The following is a 23539-nucleotide window of genomic DNA, read 5'->3' on the forward strand; positions in this document are numbered from 1 at the left end:
GGAACGTCTGATTTCCTTTGGCTGCCATCTTGGACTTTTCAGGCACCCACAGACCAGTTCCTTGAGTGCAAACATCCAGCCCCTGCTCCTAAGCATGAGGTGTCGGGACAGAAACCTGGTGCTGGGCATCTCCTGTGGATGGTGAGCTCCGGTGCAGTCATCAACATGGCAGTGCACATTTGCTTTGTCACTTAAAGCTCCATCTGTGTAATGTGTTCAGGGCAGCACTCTCAGGAGGCCCAAAAAACAAGTGTGCTGGTTGTAAGTGTCCAGGCCCTGCTCCTTAAGCCACACAGAAAGTGCCAGAACAGAAACCTTGTGTTGGGCATCTCAGGTGCTCTCAGGCAGCCCAGAAACCACCTCCAAAAGTACAAGCATCCAGCTTCTACTCCTGAGCCTGAGGTGCCAGGACAGACACCTGGTTCTAGGCATCTCCTCCTACACATGGTGCACTCTGGAACTGTTCCAACATCATGGACATCTACCGTTTCTTAGCCATGTAAAACTCCATCTGTGTATAGCTTCAAAGTTCATTGCTCTCAGGTGTTCCAGAAGCCAGCCGCTATCCTGATGCATTTGGCAAGGCATCTCCAGAGAGAATGCCTTCAGCCCTGGAGCGTAAGTAAAAGTGTCCAGGTGTCTGTAGCTTGAATGGCAAAGAGCCACCAAGGGAGCCTCAGGTCTTCATCATGACTCCCAAAGTGCAAACATCCAGGCCCTGCTTCTAAGCCTAAGGTGCCAGGACAGAAACCTGGTGCTGGGCATCGCCTGCACATGTTGTGCTCTGTAAAAGTGCCACCAACATGAACATCCACCCTTTCTTTGCCACCTAAAACTCCCATCTTTTACCCCCATGCACTTCTATGTGTTTGTTTCCCCCCTTGCATCAGTAACCTGTGCCGTATCACAGCAGAGCTGATGACATCTATTACATGGTACCCTAGTGCTGTCAAAGGAGCTAGAAGAGCACCTCTCCAATAGATCCTAACTGGGAATGAATATCACTGCACCCCCTCCTAACTACATATGCATTACTGACACTTCTGATCTCTGAAGATACTTATCTGCCCCTCGTTGTTACTGCTCCTGTCTCATCCTTTCTGAGCGCTTGTCTTTCAGTCAACAGCAAGAGGCAGTGCAGGGAGAATATCTTAACACAAAGAATGCCTGGTGGATGCTGAAGCTTGCAGGGTAGATCCCTGCGAGACCAAGGCATGCCATGTGAAATGGATCTGCTGGTTCTGCAGAAATGCTCTTGGTTTTCATGTTTATATACATAAAGTGGGTTCTGTCACTATTATAATAGTCTCTTTCCAGGAACAGAGCTGACCCTGTGCTTTAGCTGGCCCATGCACTTTTAAACTCACTGAGTTGGGTGGAAAACAGAAGTATAAATAAATAAATAATGTAAATCTAATCCCCTAGTTTAAGCACAGGAAGCAAATAGGCCTTTGCTCCAACTTACACGTTTGGATCAGGAGACAACTTTTAGTGAAAGACCTGTCTGCATCTTTCTCTTTGGCAAGCAGAATTCCTTTTCATGTCTCAAAGTAATTGATTCACTAAATAGCCACAAGTCTCAACTCTTAGTAGATGAGAGAACAAAATTTGCACTACACTAAACCAGTTTAGGTGCTGTTGCCTGTTAATTGTTTGACTACAGAGAGTAGAATGCAAAAGTAGAAACATGCTCTTTGCTGAGTACTCAAAGCTTTTAACTCTGTATGCTTAGCACCAGTAGCGACAAAGTGCCCTCAGATCTTGTGTTGAACCTCAGATCTTGTGTCATTCATCTTGAATATACACAGATTTCCGTGCTGTTGTCTTCTTTTCCTAATAATTCATCCTAACAGAAAGATTATACCCACACAATTGAAACCCTGAAACACCACATCTCTCTTTCTCTATTTACCATACTATTCATATTCTTGCAGTGTAGTTACTGGTGCATGCGTTCAGTTTTAATTAACATTCCCTGAAATTAGCGTGCCTGAAAAAGGCATTTGTTTGTTTAGGAAACCAGGTTTCCCTGGTGGTTTGTTTTGTTTCCTTCAGTTTGACCAGCTGATTTAATTTGCCTAATTTTAAAAGACAGTGTAACAGTTGAATGCAAATAAACTGGAGTTAAATGGAATCAACTTGGTTAAATAATATGCCTGAATATGATTTAATTTTATGCAGACTAACGAATACAAAATGAAGTAAGGTTCAATTAAAGCACTCTGCAGTGCCTTCTAGACCAGACACTGCCACCTCCTGGCTACAGTGCTGTGCCCTGTGCACATGAGACATGGTTCTTTCAGTGTGCCACATACCACTTTATCATCATCTCCATACTGTGCGTAATGAAGTCTCATCTTGTAGGCACAAAGGAGTGAACAAAGTCTGACTTCTATTGATAGACAGTGCTTGCATCACTTCTGCAAGAGGCAAAGCCTTAAGTTGTCTTCACGATTGGGAAAACTTTAGCCATAGCTCTGAAATGAAGAGATGTTTTTTTATTACAATGTAACACCGGGGAAAAACGAGGGCAACAAGAGAATAAATATTATAATCCCAATTACAACACAGTTTTGAAGTGACTGGAGAGATTAACATTACAGAGGCATCTGAATAATCCAAAAGCTGTGGTTTCTGACTACTCTGTTGTACTTAGGAATCTACTCTGCCTTTTCATTTTTACTGAATAAAATAATTTAGTTACCTACACTTAAAATATATCAAATATTTAGCATACTCAGGTTTCTGACGTGTTTCAGGGTCTGCTTATATCGTGAGCTTCTTGTCCAGGAGACTGCAGTTTCTTCTCAATACCTATCAGGCTTCATAATTAAGGTGTAATAAAAGAGGTGTATCTACTGCCTTTAAAATTCACTTCAATAGAACAAACATTACAAGGAAACATGACAGCTGAAAGAGACATAATACAATAAATGGCAGCACATGGAAGGATCACTACAAGCAGCATTTCAACAATAGGTCTGGATATGTAACTTGATCCTGCAAAGCAACTACTGCTTATGACCACAATTCCAGTCCTAGGGAGGGTATTTGCAGTGTAGTTTCTTGCAGCCTGAAACAGTGAACAACCAGGCAGCAGGGCAGAAAGCTGCTGAAAGTTCAGTTTCCTGAAGGCTCTACTAACCACAATATAATTTAAATTCATGTACCATCAGTGTTTCTTTTGGCTTATTGAACTTTATAACAGATTACATTGATAGATGTAACCACTATACATCTCACAGAGTGGTTGAGTCCTCTACAAGTCATCTTGTCCAACCCCCTGCTCAAGCAGGGCCACCAAAAGCCCCTTACCCAGGACCATGTCCAGACGGCTTTGGGATATCTCCAAGAATGGTGATTCCATCACATCCATGGCCAACCTATGACTCATCTTATACATGGAATTACCCAATAAGAATGACTGCAGTAAAATTCTCTATGCATTTAGTTTTCTGTGAGCTGTTCATTACAATTCCACTTGACAGAAGTACAGCATCACATCCACAAAGCACACAAGCACAAGATGCTGAACTTTGTTGCCTTGTGATCACACTAAAACAAATCCACTGTTGACAGCATATGCTCATACAACAAGTACAACGCTGAGCAGCACATGCAAAGCAACACAGATTGGTGCTTGCTTCAGCATAGTGCACAGCTATGATATTTTCCAGTATTACTGAAAAATTAACTATAGCTGAGATAAGAAGGCATGCTTAACCAGCACTAGAATCATAGAATAGTTAGGGTTGGAAAGGACCTTACGATCATCTAGTTCCAACCCCCTGCCATGGGCAGGGACACCTCACACTAAACCATCTCACCCAAGGCTCTGTCCAACCTGGCCTTGAACACTGCCAGGCATGGAGCATTCACAACTTCCCTGGGCAACCCATTCCAGTGCCTCACCACCCTAACAGTAAAGAACTTCCTCCTTATATCCAATCTAAACTTCCCCTGTTAAAGTTTAAACCCATCACCCCTTGTCCCTAACGAAGAGTCTCTTCCCAGCATCCTTGTAGGCCCCCTTCAGATACTGGAAGGCTGCTATGAGGTCTCCACGCAGCCTTCTCTTCTCCAGGCTGAACAGCCCCAACTTTCTCAGCCTGTCTTCATACAGGAGGTGCTCCAGTCCCCTGATCATGCTCATGGCCCTCCTCTTCCAACAGTTCCATGTCCTTTTTAATGTTGAGGACACCAGAACTGCACACAATACTCCAGGTGAGGTCTCACAAGAGCAGAGTAGAGGGGCAGGATCACCTCCTTTGACCTGCTGGTCACGCTCCTTTTGATGCAGCCCAGGATACAGTTGGCTTTCTGGGCTGTGAGCACACACTGAAGCCGGCTCATGTTCATTTTCTCATCAACCAACACCCCCAAGTCCTTCTCCGCAGGGCTGCTCTGAATCTCTTCTCTGCCCAACCTGTAGCTGTGCCTGGGATTGCTCCGACCCAGGTGTAGGACCTTGCACTTGGCATGGTTAAACTTCATGAGGTTGGCATCAGCCCACCTCACAAGTGTGTCAAGATGTTGAACAAGACCGTTCCCAACACCAATCCCTGAGGGACACCACTTGTTACTGGTCTCCAGCCGGACATTGAGCCATTGACCACAACTCTTTGTGTGTGGCCATCCAGACAGTTCTTTATCCACCAAGTGGTCCATCTATCAAATTGATGTCTCTCCAATTTAGAGACAAGGATGTTGTGTGGGACAGTGTCGAACGCTTTGCACAAGTCCAGGTAGATGACGTCAACTGCTCTACCCCTGTCCATCAGTTCTGTAGCCCCATCATAGAAGGCCACCAGATTGGTCAGGCAGGATTTCCCCTTAGTGAAGCCATCCTGGCTGTTACCAAGCACCGGAGGTGAGACTGACTGGTCTGTAATTCCCTGGGTCATCCATTTTCACCTTGAAAATGGGGGTTATATTTCCCTTTTTGCAGTCATCGGGAGCTTCACCTGACTGCCATGATTTTTCAAATATGATGGCCAGTGGTTTAGCACTTCAATTTACATATTCTTGACTCATTTACCACCTTACGTCTAATTCTAGTTTACCACTCATTGAATTTGGATAGCCTAAACATCTAGCATATATCACACATATTCTTTAACCCACATGACAATGCTTCAAGTAACTCTTTTACATGAATAAGCATAGAGAAAATGATGTATCCTGCTCCAACACTGATTTCTGCCATCAGGTTGTACCTTAATTCAGCACAATACTTGAAACTAGCAAACATCCCTCCCTTCCATAATGGAAAAGGCATCAAGTTTGTCCATTAAAAGAACAACTCTTAACTTAGTACTGATGCCTCTGGATCCTGCATCAGGGCCCTACAGTTTTTAATCCTTACGCTTTTCTCTTTACAAAGTAGCTAGCAGAGAACATCAACACTGCTTCTCATACTTAGGGCTACAGAAAGCCACTTGAGTAAGTACAGAAGGAAATACACCTACTTTAAATCAATGGCTGCAACTGAGCATGCTGGTCAGCTGATCCATGTACTCCTATAGTCCCAAAAAGGTAAGGCAGCAGAATTAGTAAAGCCAACCACAAAAGAGGCACACCAGTTACTACCAGAATAATTGGTTCAATAAGTGGAATAATGTTACCAATTCTTTTAACCTTTAAAACATCTGATACTGTCAAAATGCAGGGCTAACTTTGAGACTAGGGAAGAACAAAGGGCACAGAAATACAACGATATGTTTAACAGAGATAACTCGATTAGGGGATAAGGGCAATTTTCAAAGCTCAGCATAACTCAAAAGAGTGATCAAGAGCTTCAGTGTAAAAGCCTTTTGGGTTTGTTTGATTTTTGAAACATGAGAACACATTTGCTCCTCATTTAAGTCACTCAAATGCCAGCACACACAGTATCGCATGTGATGATCCCTACAAATAAAACAACCATGCAGCTTTTTTTAGTCCTTATAATTGTACTTCTTGTGAGGCACACACCAACTCTGGCTTAGCAGAACACGTAACTATGCTATAACAACACTGCCACTACACCTACTTTGTCAAGAGGAAGCCAATGCACAGTAATCATATCAAAGTACAACCAAAGAAAAAGAGCAGGCATCCCCCCAGCCTAAGCCTCACTTTTCAAGGCAAGGTGTGTATGCACTCCAAGAGCATGAGCTTTGGCTGTTACAGGTTGGCCATACAGTGCAGTGAAGGTTACTTGGGTTATTTTCAATTTGAATTTACATGTTTTCAAAGACTTCCTTTCAGGAAACCATACAGTAGAAGGTTTTATTACCATGCAAACTTAATTCTAGTATCAAAAATGCCCCAAATTAAGTGGTTGTGACCCGTAAAGCTCTACCTGCAGAAGTGTTGTAACATCTGTGATAAGCAGCACAACCCCCCTTATACCAGGCAGCTACCGAATCTTGCCTCGCCACAAAATCAACAGTAATCCGTGCAATCAGTCAGCTATTAACCCTCATTTATCTTTTTATGGGTGTTTTTCCTCACAGCGCCGAGCACATCGGTCACCCGCCGGATGAAGCCGCCTTCCCCGGGCCCTGAAGGAAGGGATAGCGGAGGCCATGAGCGACGGGAAGAACCGACCAGTCTGTCCCCGGTCAAGCAGGGCAGCAGCCTCTTGCCCCATTAAAGCCCATTATGGCCCCCTGCCCGGGCTGTCTCCCCCTTATCTCCGCTAGGAAGCCATTACAGACCCTGTGCCGGTGCGCCCCGCCCGTCGCCCCTCACACCCGCAGCCGTTGTGGCCCGGAGGGGAAGGCGGCATGAGGCTTCCCGCGCCGCCGACCCGCCAAACCCCCGCCCCGGCGTGAGACCCCGTCCCGGCTGCAGCGGGAGAAGGAGCGAACGGCCGGGGAAAACCCGACGCTCCGATTGGCTGCGCGGGGCGGATGGCCGCGATGCGATTGGCTGGTCCCGTCCCGCCCGCCTTCCCTTCCCCTCGGCGGTTCAGCGGGTTGAATTCAAACCGGCACCGGGAGCGGCCGCGCACTCGCGGCGGGACCGGGCGTTCTGGTGCAGCGACGGCAGCAGCACTCCCGGTGCGTGCCGGCTCTCACGGGCTGCAGGGCTGGCAGCGGGCGGACGGACAGCACTACAGGGAACAGAGGGCAGTGGCCCAGGGCGCGGCCGTGGCGCCAAATGTTTATACCGGATCCCGGAAAGGCCCCGCCTCCGTCAGCGGCCGGGGCAGGGCGGGGCCGGGCCGTTGGGCGGCGCGCGCGGGCCGGGCCCAGAGGCGGGAACCCGGCGAGGTGGGGGGTGTTGCCGCCTGCCCCGCGCGTTACGGAGCAGGGGGTCCCGTGTGTAACGCTTCCCCTTCTCCCGCCTCGCAGCACCGGCGGGATCTGCGATGCAGAGCGCTGTGGCGGGACCTGTCTCCTCCTGAAGCGGGAGAATGCAGCAGGAGGGCGGGGAGATGGGGACCGGCGACAAGGTAATTCGTTCCGCGGTGCCGCCACCGGTGGGAAACCGAAGGGGCAGCCCCCCCTCCCCTCCCTTTCCCCCTCTTGGGGTGCCTGTTGTCAGCCGCCCGCAGCACCTCTGGGCGCCAAACCACTTCAGTGCGGACGAACGCGGGTAGAGAGCGGGTGGCGGTAACCTGGCTCTCTCTCCTTCACTTCGGACTCTGTCCTCAATGAAATGACCTAAAACTCCACCCAGAGACTAACACCGATTTTGTAACGAGCAGTACTGCTCCCTGGCTCCACTTTTTTTTTTTCTTAATCGGGCGTATTTCAGTCGTTCTTTACAGCTTTCTCCTATGGATTGACATTCATTTCGTCCGTATTTTACCTGGAGGAAAAGAAAAGAATCCCAGATTGTTTGGGGTTGGAAGGGCCCTCAAAGCTCATCCAGTTCCAACTATGCCACGGGCAGGGACACCTTCCGCTAGACCAGGTTGTTCCAAGCCCTGTCCCAAACTGGCCTGAGCACTGCCAAGGATGGGGCAGCCACAGCTTCTCTGGGCAAGCTGTGCCAGGGCCTCAGCATTCTCACAGAGGACAGCTTTTGCCTAAGATCTCATCTCAGTATCCCCTCTGTCAGATTAAAAGGAAAGTTACCTCAAGAACACCATGGGCCCCATGTCTTCAACTAAAGGCACAGTCAAATAAATGGTTGCAGGGAAGGGTGTGTTGGTCCAGAGCAAGACTGTGACCTTCGATTCTGAGCTACCCAAAACATGCAGTTGATCTCTATCCACTGTTCCCAACAAATGTATTATAGCACTTCTGGTCTTTAACATCACAGATTTTTCTTTTCCTTGGTGTATAGGAAAACCATTCTTCTGAGCCATACAGAGGCGTATTGAAAACCCCTCTGAAACAAGCAGCTACCTCACATTTGGTGTTGACAGAGATACAGCCTGACTGTAAGCCGCTCACCACACCCCCAAAACCCAAAGAAGTCCTTCCAGCAGATCCATGGACACCTACTTCAAACCTGAAAATGCTCATTAGTGCAGCTAGTCCTGAGATTCGGAGCAGAGAACAGAGGAGGGAATTGTCAAACACCACAAATGTGATCCTACAGGCAAAACACTGTTTGCAGGTATGTTGTAAAGGTGTCTTTATTTGCTTTTTTAGGTTAGCTGGGGGTTGTTTATTCAGTATAAAAAGTCATACATTAACATACTACATCTTTAAGTTCAGATTTTGGAGTGTTTACCAAATATAAGTAAGGATATTGACGAGTTACCACAGGTAACACTTCACTGGTTTTATTTCCCAGCTGAAGACAAAAGGAGAACCCTGGGCCTTTGACAGTGCTCCCGATGAAGCTCTTCAATATCCATGTTTACATATTGTCAAAAAAATTCAAATTCTCTATTTCTTATCCCTATGCAGGAGCACTTATTGGGAGATGAATATGAAAAAACTCAACCAAGCCGCAAAGAGAAAAGTCTGGGATTACTGTGTCACAAATTCTTAGCTCGGTATCCTGATTACCCCAGCACTGCAGAAAATAAATACATCTGCCTTGATGAAGTAGCTGAAGAGCTCAGTACGTTGGTGTATATGCTATTATGTATTTCTTGGTACAAATGTGCCAGTAAACCTATAATTCATGTTAGTACATTTTTTTCCCTAAAACTTTGACTCCTACTGTGCACTCTTGCAAAAGTTATTTAAATCCAGTCTGAAACTCTCCATTCTTACAGCAATCCTTGTAAAAAGCTGATGTTTCTCCAGTTGGCTGATTTGAGTAACTCTGAATTTTCTTTAATATTAAAGTTATTGTCAGTGCCACAAATAACCAGTTGCAGCTCTTTGGGTGTAGAGATGATGGCTAGGATTAGTGGTTGGATTTTTGTGGTAGGATCTAGCGTTTCCCAAGCTGAACCCCCAACTTCCTGTCCAATCATGACATCAAAGCAAGAACGTACTTTCTGCTCTCTATGATAATTTAATTTTCTCATTTTATATCACTGTATTTGTATCACATCGATGATCTACTGAGAGTCATAAGTTGCTAACATTAAGCTGAAGCTTTTTTAAATCAGAGCTATGAAATTATCTACAGTCTGTAGAATGTTTTCTACAGACTATAACACTGACAAAAGTTATAAATCATATTGCTGTAAAATTTTGGTGATGTTTTATCTTCAGAATATGTTGGGCAACACAGATGAGGGATGAAACGCAAATCAAACAGAATTTCTATTTATGCTTTGTACAAAATAACATCTCTTTTAGAAAACAGTCAAAACCAAGAATGTAAGAGACAAATAGAAAAGGACAGTGTGTTAGTGTAAGACATACAAAACCAAGCTACAAAACAGTTATTTGCCATGAGTTTCCAAGGTTATTTAATGAGACTATCTAAAATCCATGCAGTAAATAATTCAAAATACTTTGTGGTTGTTTTTAAAGCTGTACTGAGACCTGTCTAATGGCTCTTCTGGCACCAGTTTTATTTCTTAAGGAATGCTGTAAACCAAATCTAACTGTGGAAAAGCAAGTCCTTCCATATCTAAAGCAAGAATTGTTTTCTTTTCCTTGCTGGCAAGATCTATAGGGGCTCTTTTCAGTGAAAATGGCTTACAAGTATATTAAGAGGAGAGGGAAGTATAGGAAACTGTTCCTTTCTCTGTGCAAATCATGTTCCAGGTAAATGGTGAAACATTTTCTGTAGTAGAGATGTTGATCTTTCTTTTGTTATTTTCAGATGTTGAACGTAGACGCATATATGATATTCTGAACGTGCTGGAGAGCCTCCATATGGTGAGCCGCCTTGCTAAGAACAGATACGCTTGGCATGGGAGACACAACCTCTCCAAAACCCTGCAGGCTTTGAAAAAAGTCGGAGAAGAGAGCAAATACACTCAACAAATTCAGATGATCAAGAAAAGAGAATGTGAGCATGAATTTGATCTTGATGGGGAAAGAAATGAAGACATGGAAAGATCTTTTGGCTTAAATGAGAATTCAGAGATGTCTTTTGTCGAGCTCCCCGGAATGGAATTTCGTGCTGGTAATAATTCTCTATAATGTCAAGAATAATATGTGCTTGTAATGATAAATATCTATGAACTTGGGAAAAAGAACATTTATTGGCCACTTTTTTCCTGAAGTAGTAGTGCCTGAAAGGCACTACAGCTGTTTGTGGTATTAATTAAAGGTTGTTATATGCGTTGTATAACCTGCAATTAGCACCTTTAATAGTACAAGTTGTCTGGAAATGGGAAATATATGCAGAGGGAAACATCACACTCTCTTTTTTGTAGTTAGACTTGGTATCCACTTGATTATCTGTTTCTTGCCATGTAAAAACATGATTTCGGAGTCCACATGGACCCTACCTAGTTACTGTGTCATTTGTTCTGATAATAATTGTTACTGCCAAATTTCTTCAGTGTTTGAAATATGTTTGTAGCCGCCATGTCACTTAGTGCTTTCATCCTTTCTCTTGGTTGCTGCAGCATCAGTTAATAGCAGGAAAGACAAGTCTTTACGAGTGATGAGCCAGAAATTTGTGATGCTCTTTCTTGTATCGACTCCCCAAATAGTAAGCCTTGAAGTTGCTGCTAAAATCTTGATTGGAGAAGACCAGTTAGAAGACTTAGATAAAAGCAAGTTTAAAAGTAAGTACAATATTAATTGAAAGCTAAATGAACTATTCCAGTACAAGCTCATATTGTGTAAAATACCATCATCTTTTTCCTGCCATAAATATATTTGAGCCTTCAAAAACTCACTGAACACCTTTATCAGGCGCTAAACAGTTTTTAACAGCAACCCACTTGTGCATAGGCATTGATACATAATGACCACATAAAAAGAAAACGTCCATTAAATCCTCTTTTCTGAAGCAATGTCACAAGGCTGCTTATCAGTAACAGTTTCTCATTTTCCTCAAGCAGTCTCTTACAGATTTCAGCATCTTTTCACCAAAGCTGCCCCAGAATCATGCAAATCTGTGTTTTGGTCATATAACTTGTTGGAAAGCTAAAGAAATTCTGTACAAGTCCTGCTAATGGCTTACATGTGAGAGGAAGTGAAACCCAGTGCTGTAACTGCCAATTATTTCTTCATTCTTTTACCCTGCTCTCAGTTCCCTGCATGCTTCTTCCTTTTCTTCTCCCTTCAAATGAAAAGTTACTTCTAGGTCTAGGTTTGTACATCCATCATAATAAAAAATGTCCCTACTCTTTCTTAAGGGATCAAGAATTAATTGTGGGTTTCACTGAAAATTATACCCTCCCTTGATTACCAGACAGACTCCTTTGCATTTTTCTGTGTGTGGAATTGTATCTATTCAAAATAGAAACTGATCCTCGATGGTTTCGGTTTGTGTTTTCCTTTCCATTGCATCATGGCAACATGGAGAGGCTGGGTGGGTGGTCAGTAGGGAAGTGGGATGGTGTTTGTTTTCACTCTTTCTTCCTCCCTGACATTTGTCTCACAATAAAAGCTTTTGCAGGGCATTCTGTCCATGTGTCTATTTCAGGTATCGTGTTTTAACCATGTTCTTGGTGAAGCAGCAGTCCCAAATCCTCAGCAACAGAAGCTTTGGCCTAAGTACATTACCTTCGCAGTCCAGAAGTCACCTGTAATTTGATTGCTGCCTAAAACTCCCTAATAGCTCAACCTAGAAGCGGTTAAGAACAAACAGGATGATTATCCTGTCAGATTTTCACGTGTCTTTTCCTCCTCATACCCACGTTTGCCATTGCATAACTGCCTTTTAAAATACTTATTTTTACTACAGCATTTGTACAGTTTTGGTCATTGCACAGAACCAAACATATTTTCCAAATTTTTTTTTTTTTTTGCTACATTTAGAATAACAGACTCAGCAGTATTTTCTTTCCTAGATCTGTATCTGTCATTCTATTTTACACATAAAATTTATATTGTGATGTTATTTCATAGTATAAATACCTGTTCCACAAAATTATTTTCATAAAACCATTACAAAGGTTTTCCTTTTTAGTTGCTAAATGGAGGTTACAACTCTAATTCTGATGTATGTTGACTTGTTCATTGGAATTGCTGTAACTTGCCTTTGTTTATTTTATTTCAGCCAAAATTAGAAGACTTTATGACATAGCGAATGTTCTCAGTAGCCTTGAGCTTATCAAGAAAGTTCATGTTACAGAGGAAAGAGGTAGAAAACCAGCATTCAAATGGACAGGACCTGAGGTCTTGCCAAGTATTCAGGGTAGGTGTATGTGTCATTTCCTTTTGGTCTGCTGATGATTTTGATTGTTTCTTTGATTTCTCTGCTAGTTTGTTTTTTTTTTACCTAAAAGACAGAGTAAACTAAGCAGAAGACACATCGCTATCATTAGTCCTTGATAGTACAGCATACCACTGTATTCCCACAGGGTTAGATGTATTCATACTGAGACTCTTGCATTTGCATTTTTGCTGCAGTATTAATTATGAGCCAGGCTCAAATAACTGCTTTGAATTACTGAATCTGCACAGGGTATGTATTAACTCTCTGCATTTTTTCTGCTTTTTAGGTATAAAACTTGAAACAACTTCTACGACCTGTCCCCCTCCTATTTCAGAACCAATCCCTTCCAAGGAGCAGTGTTCAAAAAAACTTTTTCCTTCAAGAGGAAAGCAAAGCTTCACTCGGCATCCATCTCTCATAAAGTTAATTAAAAGTATAGAAAATGACAGAAGAAAGATCCAGTCTGCACCCACCAGTCCAGTTAAAATAAGTGCAAGTACGTATCTTTTTCTAAGCTTGTTTTTTCACTCAGGCACACTCTTCATTAAATATTCAGGCTTACTATCTTCTCATAGGAGTAGTAAGTGGGTATGCCACTTAAAACAAGCATGTCTATTTTTGACAGTTCTAAAAGACAAGGTAGGGAAAATACATGTTGCATATATATGTGAAACTTTATAAGATTGTTAGTGAAAACAAAGCTCAACTGACCTGTGTTCAGTGTGTAAGTAGAACCTTTTTCCAATTCGATGGACCAAATCCAGTCACAGCTTGCACAGTTGCAGCAAAGTAAATCTCTTCATTGAGATCTGGACCAAATTAAGCACAATGTAGAGAGCTCCAGCCGCCTCTTTCACACCAAATACATCAGGAATGACATAGCACTGGTTTGGGTTTAAGAATAATATTAAGTCCCTTTCTACATATCACTATCTGGACTTTGTGTGATGTCTTATTGGACACAAACCTTGTGTTTGTGTAGTATAGCTGATTATGTGGATATTGTACCTTTCCCTAGGAACAGCTCTAACCCTGGTTTGTTGTGAAAACTGTGCTTTAGAACTTTAATATCAAGCAGTTCTGCATTCCATAAAATTACCAGAAAACTACCTATCAGTCATAGAATCACAGAGTGGTTTCAGTTAGTAGGGACCTTAAAGCTCATCCAGCTCCAACCCCTGCCATGAGCAGTGACACCTTCCACTAGACCAGGTTGCTCTAAGCCCTGTCCAACCTGGCCTTGAACACTGCCAGGGATGGGGCAGCTGCAACTTTTCTGGGCAACCTGTGCCAGTGCCTCACCACCCTCACAGGGAAGAACTTCCTTGTTATATCTAACCTAAATCTCCCTTGTTCCAGTTTAAACCCATCATCCCTTGTCCTATTGCTACAGTCCCTGATGAAGAGTACCTGCACCAGCATCCTTGTAGGCCCCCTTCAGATACTGGAAGGCTGCTGTGAGGTATCCACGCAGCCTTCTCTTCTCCAGGCTGAACAGCTTCAACTTTCTCAGCCTGTTCTCAAGTGGGAGATGCTCCAGCCCCTGATCATCCTCATAGCCTCCTCTGGACTTGCTCCAACAACTCCATGTGCTTCTTAAGTTGGGGACACCAGAACTGTACACAGTGCTCCAAGTGGGGGTCTCATGAGAATATTCATGTTCTTGTTGGGTGTCCTCTGTGGAGGGAAAAAAAATGAAGTTGAGGCTTTAAAATCTGTTTGATGTAATCTATCATCCAGTTGATCAAATCAAGTCCAGGCTGCAGTTTGAAAACAATATAGGGTCTTAGCGTCTTCTCATTAAATGTGTCTCATAATAATGCAGTTTCCTCAAGATGAAAGTTAACTTCTACATTTTTTTGTTTTCCCCCCCCATCCCACCAGGTACTCATCAAGACTTTGCAGCTTTCTCAAGTGAAATGGCTCAGCTTCCAGCAATCACTAAACACAAGCTGGAGGAACAATCAAAGTAAGTTTGCCCAAGTGGTAAGTTGAGAAGCTTTTTTTTTGTCATAGAATCATAGAACAGTTAGGGTTGGAAAGGGCTCACTCAATCCCACTGTCCATGTCAGCGACGAAGATGTTGAACAAGACCGGTCCCAACACCGATCCCTGAGGGACACCACTCGTTGCTGGTCTCCAGCCGGACATTGAGACATTGACCACAACTGTTTGTGTGCGGCCATCCAGCCAGTTCTTTATCCACCGAGTGGTCCACCTATCAAATTGATGTCTCTCCAATTTAGAGACAAGGATGTCATACAGGACAGTGTCAAACGCTTTACACAAGTCCAGGTAGATGACATCAACTGCTCCACCCCTGTCCATCAGTTCCATCGCCCCATCATAGAAGACCACCAAATTGGTCAGGCAGGATTTCCCCTTAGTGAAGCCATGCTGGCTGTCACCAACCACCTTGTTTTTCATGTGCCTTAGCATGCCTTCCAGGAGAACCTGCTCCAAGATTTTGCCAGGCACAGAGGTGAGACTGACTGGTCTGTAGTTCCCTGGATCATCCGTTTTCCCCTTTTGAAAATGGGGGTTATATTTCCCTTTTTGCCGTCGTCGGGAACTTCACCTGACTGCCATGATTTCTCAAATATGACGGCCAGTGGCTTCGCAACTTCATTTGCCAGCTCCTTCAGGACCCGCAAATGGATTTCATCAGGTCCCATGGACTTGTGCACATTCAGATCCTTAAGGGGGTCTCAAACCAGATCCTTTCCTACAGTGGGCCTAAGGTCTTCATTCTCACAGTCCCTGCGTCTGCCTGCCATGACTTGGGTGGTGCAGTCAGAGCCTTTGCCAGTGAAGACCAAGGCAAAGAAGTCATTCAGAACCTCAGCTTTCTCTAAATCTAGGGTAGCCAGTTCTCCTGAGAGCTTCCGGAGAGGGCCTGTGTTGTCCGTAGTCTGCTTTTTATTCACTACGTACCTATAGCATCCCTTCCTGTTATCCTTAATATCCCTAGACAAATTTAATTCTAACTGGGCCTTAGCTTTCCTAACTTGGTCCCTGGCTTCCCAGACAACATCCCTGTACTCTTCCCATGCCACCTGTCCTTGCTTCCATCTTTTGTAAGCCTCTTTTTTCCTTTGGATTTTCCTCAGGAGCTCCTTATCCACCCAAGGAGGTCTCCTGGCCCTCCTGCTGCACTTCCTTCTAGTTTGGATGCAACACTCCTGAGCTTGTAGCAGGTGATCCTTGAATATCAACCAACAGTCTTGGGCCCCCCTGCCCTCTAGGGCTATATCCCACGGAACCTTACTAAGCAGGTTCCTGAGGAGGCCAAAGTCTGCTCTTCTGAGGTCCAGGGCAGTGAGCTTGCTGTACGCTCTTCTCACCGTCCTGAGGATCTCGAACTCGACGATCTCATGATCGCTGCATCCAAGGCTGCCCTGGAGCGTCACATTTCCAACAAGCCCTTCCCTGTTGGTGAACACGAGGTCAAGCATGGCACCTCTCCTTGTCGGCTCCTCTATTATTTGCAGAAGGAAGTTGTCACTGGTTGTTAAGTTCAAGCTCTCCTCAGTTTGAGTTGAGCTATAGTGTGCAAAAACCAGTAACCCCTGACACTGCAGGCTGTTTTTTCCCCGCTTATTTTCTGTTTAGTGAATTGACTAGTCCAAGTTCATATTAAGTCTTTACATTGCAGAAAATAATTTGTCAGGATGTTCATTTCAACACAAAGGTACTAAAATATCTTTGAGCTTTTTCTTATTTGTTTTGTTGTTTTTTTTTAATTAAGGAAAGCAAAAGAGATGAAAATGAAGTTGTCAGGATCAGCTTTGGAATGTGGTCTGTCCTTGCCTGAGATAGTCTCCGAGCCTGAACCTCCTCACACCGCAGCAGCCACACAGCAGCCAGCTCTCACCCAGCCCCTCAGTGCCTGTCTGCCAAGCCACAGCTCAGTCTCACCAGTAATACTACCTCATACTCCTGGTGTGTCATACACAATATATCTGCATCCTTCCCAAGCCCACACTGTGACAACCTACAGCCCAAGTTTCATGTTGCAGCCTCTACCAGGTGCTAATGTAACTGGAATTAAGAGTATTAATTCAAAAGTATTAAATAAAATAACCACTGAGGAAGGGAACAGTCAGATAGCTACAGATGATGTGACCAAGACCCTGACAACTACAGAAAGACCAACTATAAAGTCAGAGACTGCACGACAGCAGTGCCTTAAGAGATCACAAACATTACAAGAGAGTCATTTAATTAAAAGGTATAGAAGGAATGAGGAAAACCTTGATACTTTTCTGGTAAGTTAAATTATTTTTAAATGCCATTTTATAGCTTGATGATGTTGCTACCTAATCATTTTCAAAGTGACTTAGGAGCCTACTGCTGTATGTAGATGTTTTAAATACCATTATGCTTGAAGGGATGACACGTGTGCTTCGTGACGTTTAGGGGGCTATTTTTTGTTTCTTTACACACCCATATCTATTTATTTCTTAATTATCACATAATCTTGCTGGTATTTGCAAAGCATGAGGCAGAATACACAGTATGCAATGTAACACGTACCTTTGAAAGGACAAATTATGATCAGGCTGTATTTTTTTTCCTCCATGTTCCTCTGTCTTCCCCCTCCAAATACTGATCTACAGGAGTGCCAAAGTGTACAGATGTTAGTCAAAATCAAACAACTCCCAAAACATTCTGTCAAGAGTTATCTATTCATACAGTGATTCTGGAGTAGTTCAGGGTGCTCATCTAGCTGTTATTCATACCTGGCTTTTGAGGTGTTAGGAAGGAGAGTGGACGCACAAAAGTCACTTGAGGGGGAACGTCCCAAATCCTGATACCTTCTAAATATTTCTGTCCAGTGTTGTGCATTGTTAAAGTTGTACTGTTGCAGGCATAGACATAATAATACAGCACACAGAGTAAGAGGATCAGATACACTTGATACACATGGAGAAACTAGGTCTAAATTGCTTTCTACTCCTTAGTTGCTCAATGTTTTAGTGTCTCTGTAAATAATTAGGAGGCTTTAAATTGTGCTTGCCAACACAGTCATGAAATGTTACCAGTGTGTCATAACAACATGTGGTGTCAAACATCCACTAGCTGGGAAGGAGCAAGAGGGAATAACATGGAACCGGTTGTCTTATAGGTTGACTAAATAGATTGGTTTATTGACTTGCTTTCCTAATTTTTAAACTGTATAAGTATCATTGTAGACCTGTAATGGCGAATGTAAAGTCTTACAAGGTCTGCCTCTGGTTTTGTATGTACTTCTTTTTAAAGGGAGATTCGACAAAAAATGAGAGACCTCCTTCCAATAGCTCACAAATGACTCGTGAAATGGACAATTTCCAGGAAGAGAGACAGAACAAAACTGAAACATTAAATCAAAACATGGCAAGTTGCTATGACCAGTGTAGAGGAGAAGATATTCCAGAAGATGGAGACAAAATCAAAACTAAACAAGATATATCTGTAGCATTTGCTATTCCTGCTCCTGAGGTAAGCTTTGTCCAACACCACAGCACATCATAAGAGGACATGAAGTGACTTTCAGGCTCCAAATACTTTGAAACAGAATCACATGAACCTCTCTTCATCAGTAAACTTTGGTATTCTGCAGTTAAGACATAATGCTGTAGAAAACCTGAATAAAGGACAGTTCTGTTGACAAAAACAGAACTTGTAAAGGTAAAAGAATTGTCTTCCAGCATAAGTACTCAATATCAGGATTTCTCTTTTGTCACTGTGTTAATCCAGATGGATTTCCAGTTCCTCGCTGAGGCTGTCGGCTGGCGATGGAGCCAGCTGATGTCTTTGCAGTAGGGCAGTCTTACTTTAAAGAGCATGTCCATGAGTCATCTGTGTCTAATTTCAGACAGAAGGTAGTACAGGCATGGAATACAAGATCCTTGAGATATAGAGCATAAAGAATAAGAAGGTAGTGAGTGGATACAACTCTGGAGGAAAAAAAAACCAACATTTTTTATTACATGTTTAGGGTAAAGGTGTATTCTCCTTTTCTTTTTCAGACTTTTTTTCCATCTGGTTATCTTATTCCTCTTACTCAGTGTGCCCATGGCAATAAGGCAGGCTTTATGAATAAAGAGAAAGCTGGGACCCATTCATTGCAGCACACTACCTACAGCTCCCCCATTGCTGGTGAGTACTAAATCAAACAGGCCTACAGTTGTCTGGCTTAAGGGATTGTGGGCCAGATTCATCCACTGAGGTGATGGAATCACAACACAATGGTTCAAGACCTCATTTTTAATCCCCTTCAATATTTGATTTTCTGTTTCAGGTGTCATTCCAGTGACAGCATCTGAACTGAAAGCAGTTAATATTCCTGCTTTTCATATAACACCCTTGAATATAATGCTGTCACCACCTTCTATAGCTGCTGCACCTGTGCTGAGCAATTCCTGTCTCAATTCAAGCAATACCAGCTCTGCCCCAAATCCAAGTTCTTCAGTTCTGAACTTCACACTGCAACATGTAGGACTAATACCTGCTGGTGTGCAAGTTCCTGCAAATCCTGTCCTTCAGCACATGGTAGTCCCTTCCCAACCAGAAAACGTTAGCCACAGCTCAGAGAACTTGCAAGAAGGGAAAGTAAGTAAAAATACATTGCGGTTTCCTCACTGGTGGGTTGAGTGGGAAGTTCAGTGTGGTAATTCCTTTCTAGCAGGTAATATTTTTAACTAAACACCTTTTTGACCTTTATAAATCAGCACTACCCAGAAAGACATGGCATAAAGGCCAGCCTAAGTGCAGTGCAGTGGAGAAGTTAGAAAGGAATAACAAGTATCCTGTTTGTCATGGAAGGGGAGCCAGCTGGAGGATGACAAGATGTGAAGAGACAACTGGTTTAGAGGGAGGATTCTGCATAGATCTGAGATGACACATTAGCAAACTGTGCATTTGCTACTTTATCTTTCCTTCTTGTTACACTGCTATTCTACTCTAAAGTTCTTGCACTTTTTTTAATAGGATAGGATAGAATTGTAAAAGAATATTTTTTCTCCCAGGAAATTTCTCTTTTATATTTTGTATAATAATGTATTGCTTAAGATACGTATTAAAAAAAGAGTTAGAATTAGAGAAAAACCATGTTTTCATTTGATTATTGGGGATATATATACATTTATAGACATATCAAGGAATTCAAGTCAAGTATATTCTCAGTATAATTTTAGGGAAATAAATTATTTTTGTAATATCCTGCAGAGACCTAAAACTAGAATTTTTTCTTCCCCTTTAAATGAAAGTAACTCTCTCTTTTTCTCCTTAGCCTTCTCTTCCAAAGGAACCCCAAGAGCCCCAGACAGTTACAGAGAACTTCTTCCGGACCCCAGGAGGTCCAAACTCAGTATCTTCCCTCTCTGCAACTTCAGATGGTACTGACGGAATCTCTCAAGGAACTCTGTATATTCCTCAACGAAAACTTGAAGTCTCAGAAGACTAAAGTTGGGATATTGTTTGCTGGGTGTGGTAGCAGGCATCATGGCTGCTACCAGCCAGCACATATCTTGGGCTGTATGATGGACAGTGCGTGTTTTGGACACGTACTGCAAGACCTCAATACTGGAATAACCTTAATTAATGCTTTAGAATTAAAACTGGCTCTTAACGAGAAAGTTATTGGCTTTTTTTTTTTTTCCAAAGGCTTACATGACTTTGTTGCTATAATACTTGAGGTATCTAGTGGGGTTTTTTGCGTGTTGCTTTTCTGCTATGCAAAGTAAGCTGAAATTGTTTTTGTACAGGAAGGTACAGCCAGTATATATTTTGCACAAAAGAAAGTACTGTGAGCATGTATATATTTTATGTCTTAATGAAAAGGCCACATTTTAAATGTCTTGGTTCTGTGTTCAGTAATGCTTGTTTGTAAAGTTAGTTAAAAAAAAAACAACAAAAAATAAATTTGTACTCAAGTTTTATATAAGTTAAGAATTATTTATACTGTTTTTTTAAATCAATTTGTTCAGATTAAACTTACATCAAACCCAAATGATGACTTCTTTTTAAATTTGATCAAATTAGATTACCTAAGTAATACATTGCGTATTGACTGGCAACCCTTTGTTCTTCTTTCCTCAGACAGGGTTATCTGTGTATGAAGAAAGGGTAAATGATGTTTCATCCAAAAATGATCTAAGTAATTCCATCATCTAACTTCTGAACTCTTATCGCTAGAGACTGCATCTCCTAATAACTGTATTTTCCTCTAATTGTCATTATGAAGTTTAGAATTCAGAGCATATTTATCACCCTGGAGCGTGGTGAGGCACTGGCACAGGTTGCCCAGAGAAGCTGTGGCTGCCCCATCCCTGGCAGTGTTCAAGGCCAGGCTGGACAGGGCTTGGAGCAACCTGGTCTAGTGGAAGGTGTCCCTGACAAAGGCAGGGGGTTGGAAGTGGATGAGCATTAATGTCCCTTCCATTAAGGTCCCAAAACATTCTGTGATTCTGGAAAGTGTTGTCCAAATGTCACAGGAATTGAGGAGTTACATGGTTTGGGCCTCAAGCTAATATATATTAGACAATAATATTTGAAGACAAACACTCATTACTTGGCCTCCAGTTAAACTCAGATCTAGAGCCAGGTGCATGCTACACTCTGCTCTTGACTGTGGAGAGGCCTCAAGCCCAAGAGACAGCTTTCGTAACTCTTTACCTTGGCCTTTATAACCATCTAAAAAGGTTTGAGGCAGAACTCAGAGGTGCCATTACTGAAGCACTAGCTATTCACTGTTGCACACAGTAAGGTATGGCTTCTTGAAGGAGGGAGCCCCTTGTTCCTTGGACGTACCCACACCACACAAACTCTGTGCTTTGGGTTTCTGCTTTCCAGCCAAGATCAGTGTCAGCCTCCAACTGTTTTTTTTTCCCCTCTGGCAATTTCATATCAAACAGGTTAAGGTAAAACAACTGAGTTTAAATAAGTACAGTAGTCTCTTCTATGCTGAAGGAAGAAAGATGAAGCCTCCTCACACAGCTAAGAGGACCAAGAGTAACCAACAAATTAAAGGAAAAACCAGGGTATCTGCCTTCCCAGGTGAGATATGCCTGGCTGTCCAAATTAGGGCAGTAGGAATGCCAGCAATGCCTGAGAATCAGGCTTGGACTGGATAAAAAAACATAGTTTAAACAGTTAATGACAGCAAAATCAACCGGCTTGCTCTTTAATAATGTAAAATGATAACACAGAATACCCCTGGCAATAGGATCACAATTTAAATACTCATAAAGTAGGAGGAGAGAAGAATAAAAACTGGCAAATGGAGGAATTCTCACTTCATTGGTGAGTAGATTCTTTTCCATTATCCAAAGTGGGAATTGATTGATCTTTACACCTGCTGTCAATCTCATTCTACAGGTATAGAGTCAGAGTTGACAGTAACTTATGTTACTCAAAGGAAACAAACGACAAACCTTTCATTTTTGGACACCACAGTTGACAGAGTAAGAAACCACAACAATTACGCTTGGAGAAATGCTCTTAAACTGCTTTATGCTGAACATACTTCCTGACTCACTGCCTGGGATCCCTCAGCTCCTGGCAAAATACAGTCCGTTGATTTTCACAGGGGCTTTATAACATTTCTTGTTCATTTTCCAGGCTGAAAAACTACTGCTGTTCTGCAAAAAGCATCCCATTCCCCAGGAGACCTGCATCTCACTCTGACTAGCTGAGCCTGCTGCTTTCCCACCTGCCTCACCTACCCTTGAATGTGTCCTGAGCACCCAATGTGTTCTATTACCAAGTTCTAGAAAGGTCCCTGGGATCCTCAGGCTCGCTTTGCTTTTGGTACGCTGATTCTAATTCAGTGAGCAGTGGTTTTAAGTGCCTACCTTTAGTTTATAGAAAACATTACGCTCTCGCTACACTAGCAATACAAAAATTCATGCATGTGTATGCTCCAGATGCATGTTTCAAGTCTGTTCTAATCTCCAGTCACAACAACCACAATGGACCAAAATTCTTCCCTGTGATGGTGCTGAGGCGCTGGCACAGGATGCCCAGAGAATCTGTGGCTGCCCCATTCCTGGCAGTGTTCAAGGCCAGGTTGGACAGGGCTTGGAGCAACCTGGTCTAGTGGAAGGTGTCCCTGCACGTGGCAGGGGTTGGAGCTGGGTGAGCTCTAAGGTCCTTTCCAACCCAAACCAGTCTGGGATTCTATGATAAATCACCAAGGGTGCAAACACTAAGTGGTTACAAGCTTCTTAGTGCTTTCCATCCTTTAGCAGCAAGCTCAGTCTTGCCTCAACTCCTCCTCACTGCTGTCTTATAAGAAATGCTCGTACCATTTACGTTGCACTGTCACCTCTGCATTTAGTCAGATGAGTTCCATTTACTATTCAGGGAGGACCAAGAACAGATGAAATCCAGCTCTCTTGCTGCAGGAAAAAAATAGTCCTTCGACTTTACATCAAGGACCTGTCTCTGTGTTATAAAATCTTTGCTGGAGTCAACAGGTGATGGGTATTTAGCCTCCTAAGAGTTGTAAAGTAGCCTCAGCCAAACCCCTAAAATACCAAAGTCTGACATGGATTTGTTATCTAATTTCCTTATGCTCCTGTGAAAGCCCCAGAATGGAGACTCTCAGCTTCAGACCTGTGGGTTTAACCCCTGGGCTGCAGGGGCTCTGCCCTTCCACGCACAGCAAAGTCCATGACACCAAACAAAGCTGCTAAATTCAGGTGTCCCTTTAGAAAATGAGAATTAGCTTCTGAATCTTTAGGTCCTATAAATCTTTAAAGTCCTTACAATAAAACCTTGTAGAAAGTGAACTTTATTCATTTTATTGTTGTCCACATCTCTAACGTACCTGCAGCATCATCCATTTCCAAGGAGACTCTCTGCA

At 42.9% G+C, this 23539-nt stretch overlaps 1 protein-coding gene across 2 annotated transcripts; it reads left to right on the forward strand.

The window, feature by feature from the left end:
- The first annotated feature begins 7304 nt into the window (after positions 1-7304).
- E2F8 (E2F transcription factor 8) lies at positions 7305-20309 on the forward strand. 2 transcript variants are annotated; one of them, XM_057414354.1, is made up of 13 exons: positions 7305-7441; positions 8281-8556; positions 8853-9009; positions 10174-10479; positions 10928-11089; positions 12532-12669; positions 12977-13186; positions 14575-14659; positions 16439-16958; positions 17953-18171; positions 18702-18831; positions 18974-19284; positions 19964-20309. In XM_057414354.1, exons 1-13 carry the CDS (start codon positions 7403-7405, stop codon positions 20135-20137), a joined length of 2727 nt encoding a protein of 908 aa, XP_057270337.1. In that variant the 5' UTR covers positions 7305-7402; the 3' UTR covers positions 20138-20309. The 2 variants fall into 2 exon arrangements, with proteins under 2 accessions (XP_057270337.1, XP_057270338.1); XM_057414355.1 differs by having other exon boundaries at positions 14587-14659.
- The last annotated feature ends 3230 nt before the right edge of the window (positions 20310-23539 follow it).

Source organism: Pezoporus wallicus, unplaced genomic scaffold, assembly GCF_028554395.1.
Source record: "Pezoporus wallicus isolate ANWC-B61680 ecotype Strahan unplaced genomic scaffold, APGP_CSIRO_Pwel_v1 contig_5967, whole genome shotgun sequence".
NCBI classification, from domain to species: domain Eukaryota; kingdom Metazoa; phylum Chordata; class Aves; order Psittaciformes; family Psittacidae; genus Pezoporus; species Pezoporus wallicus.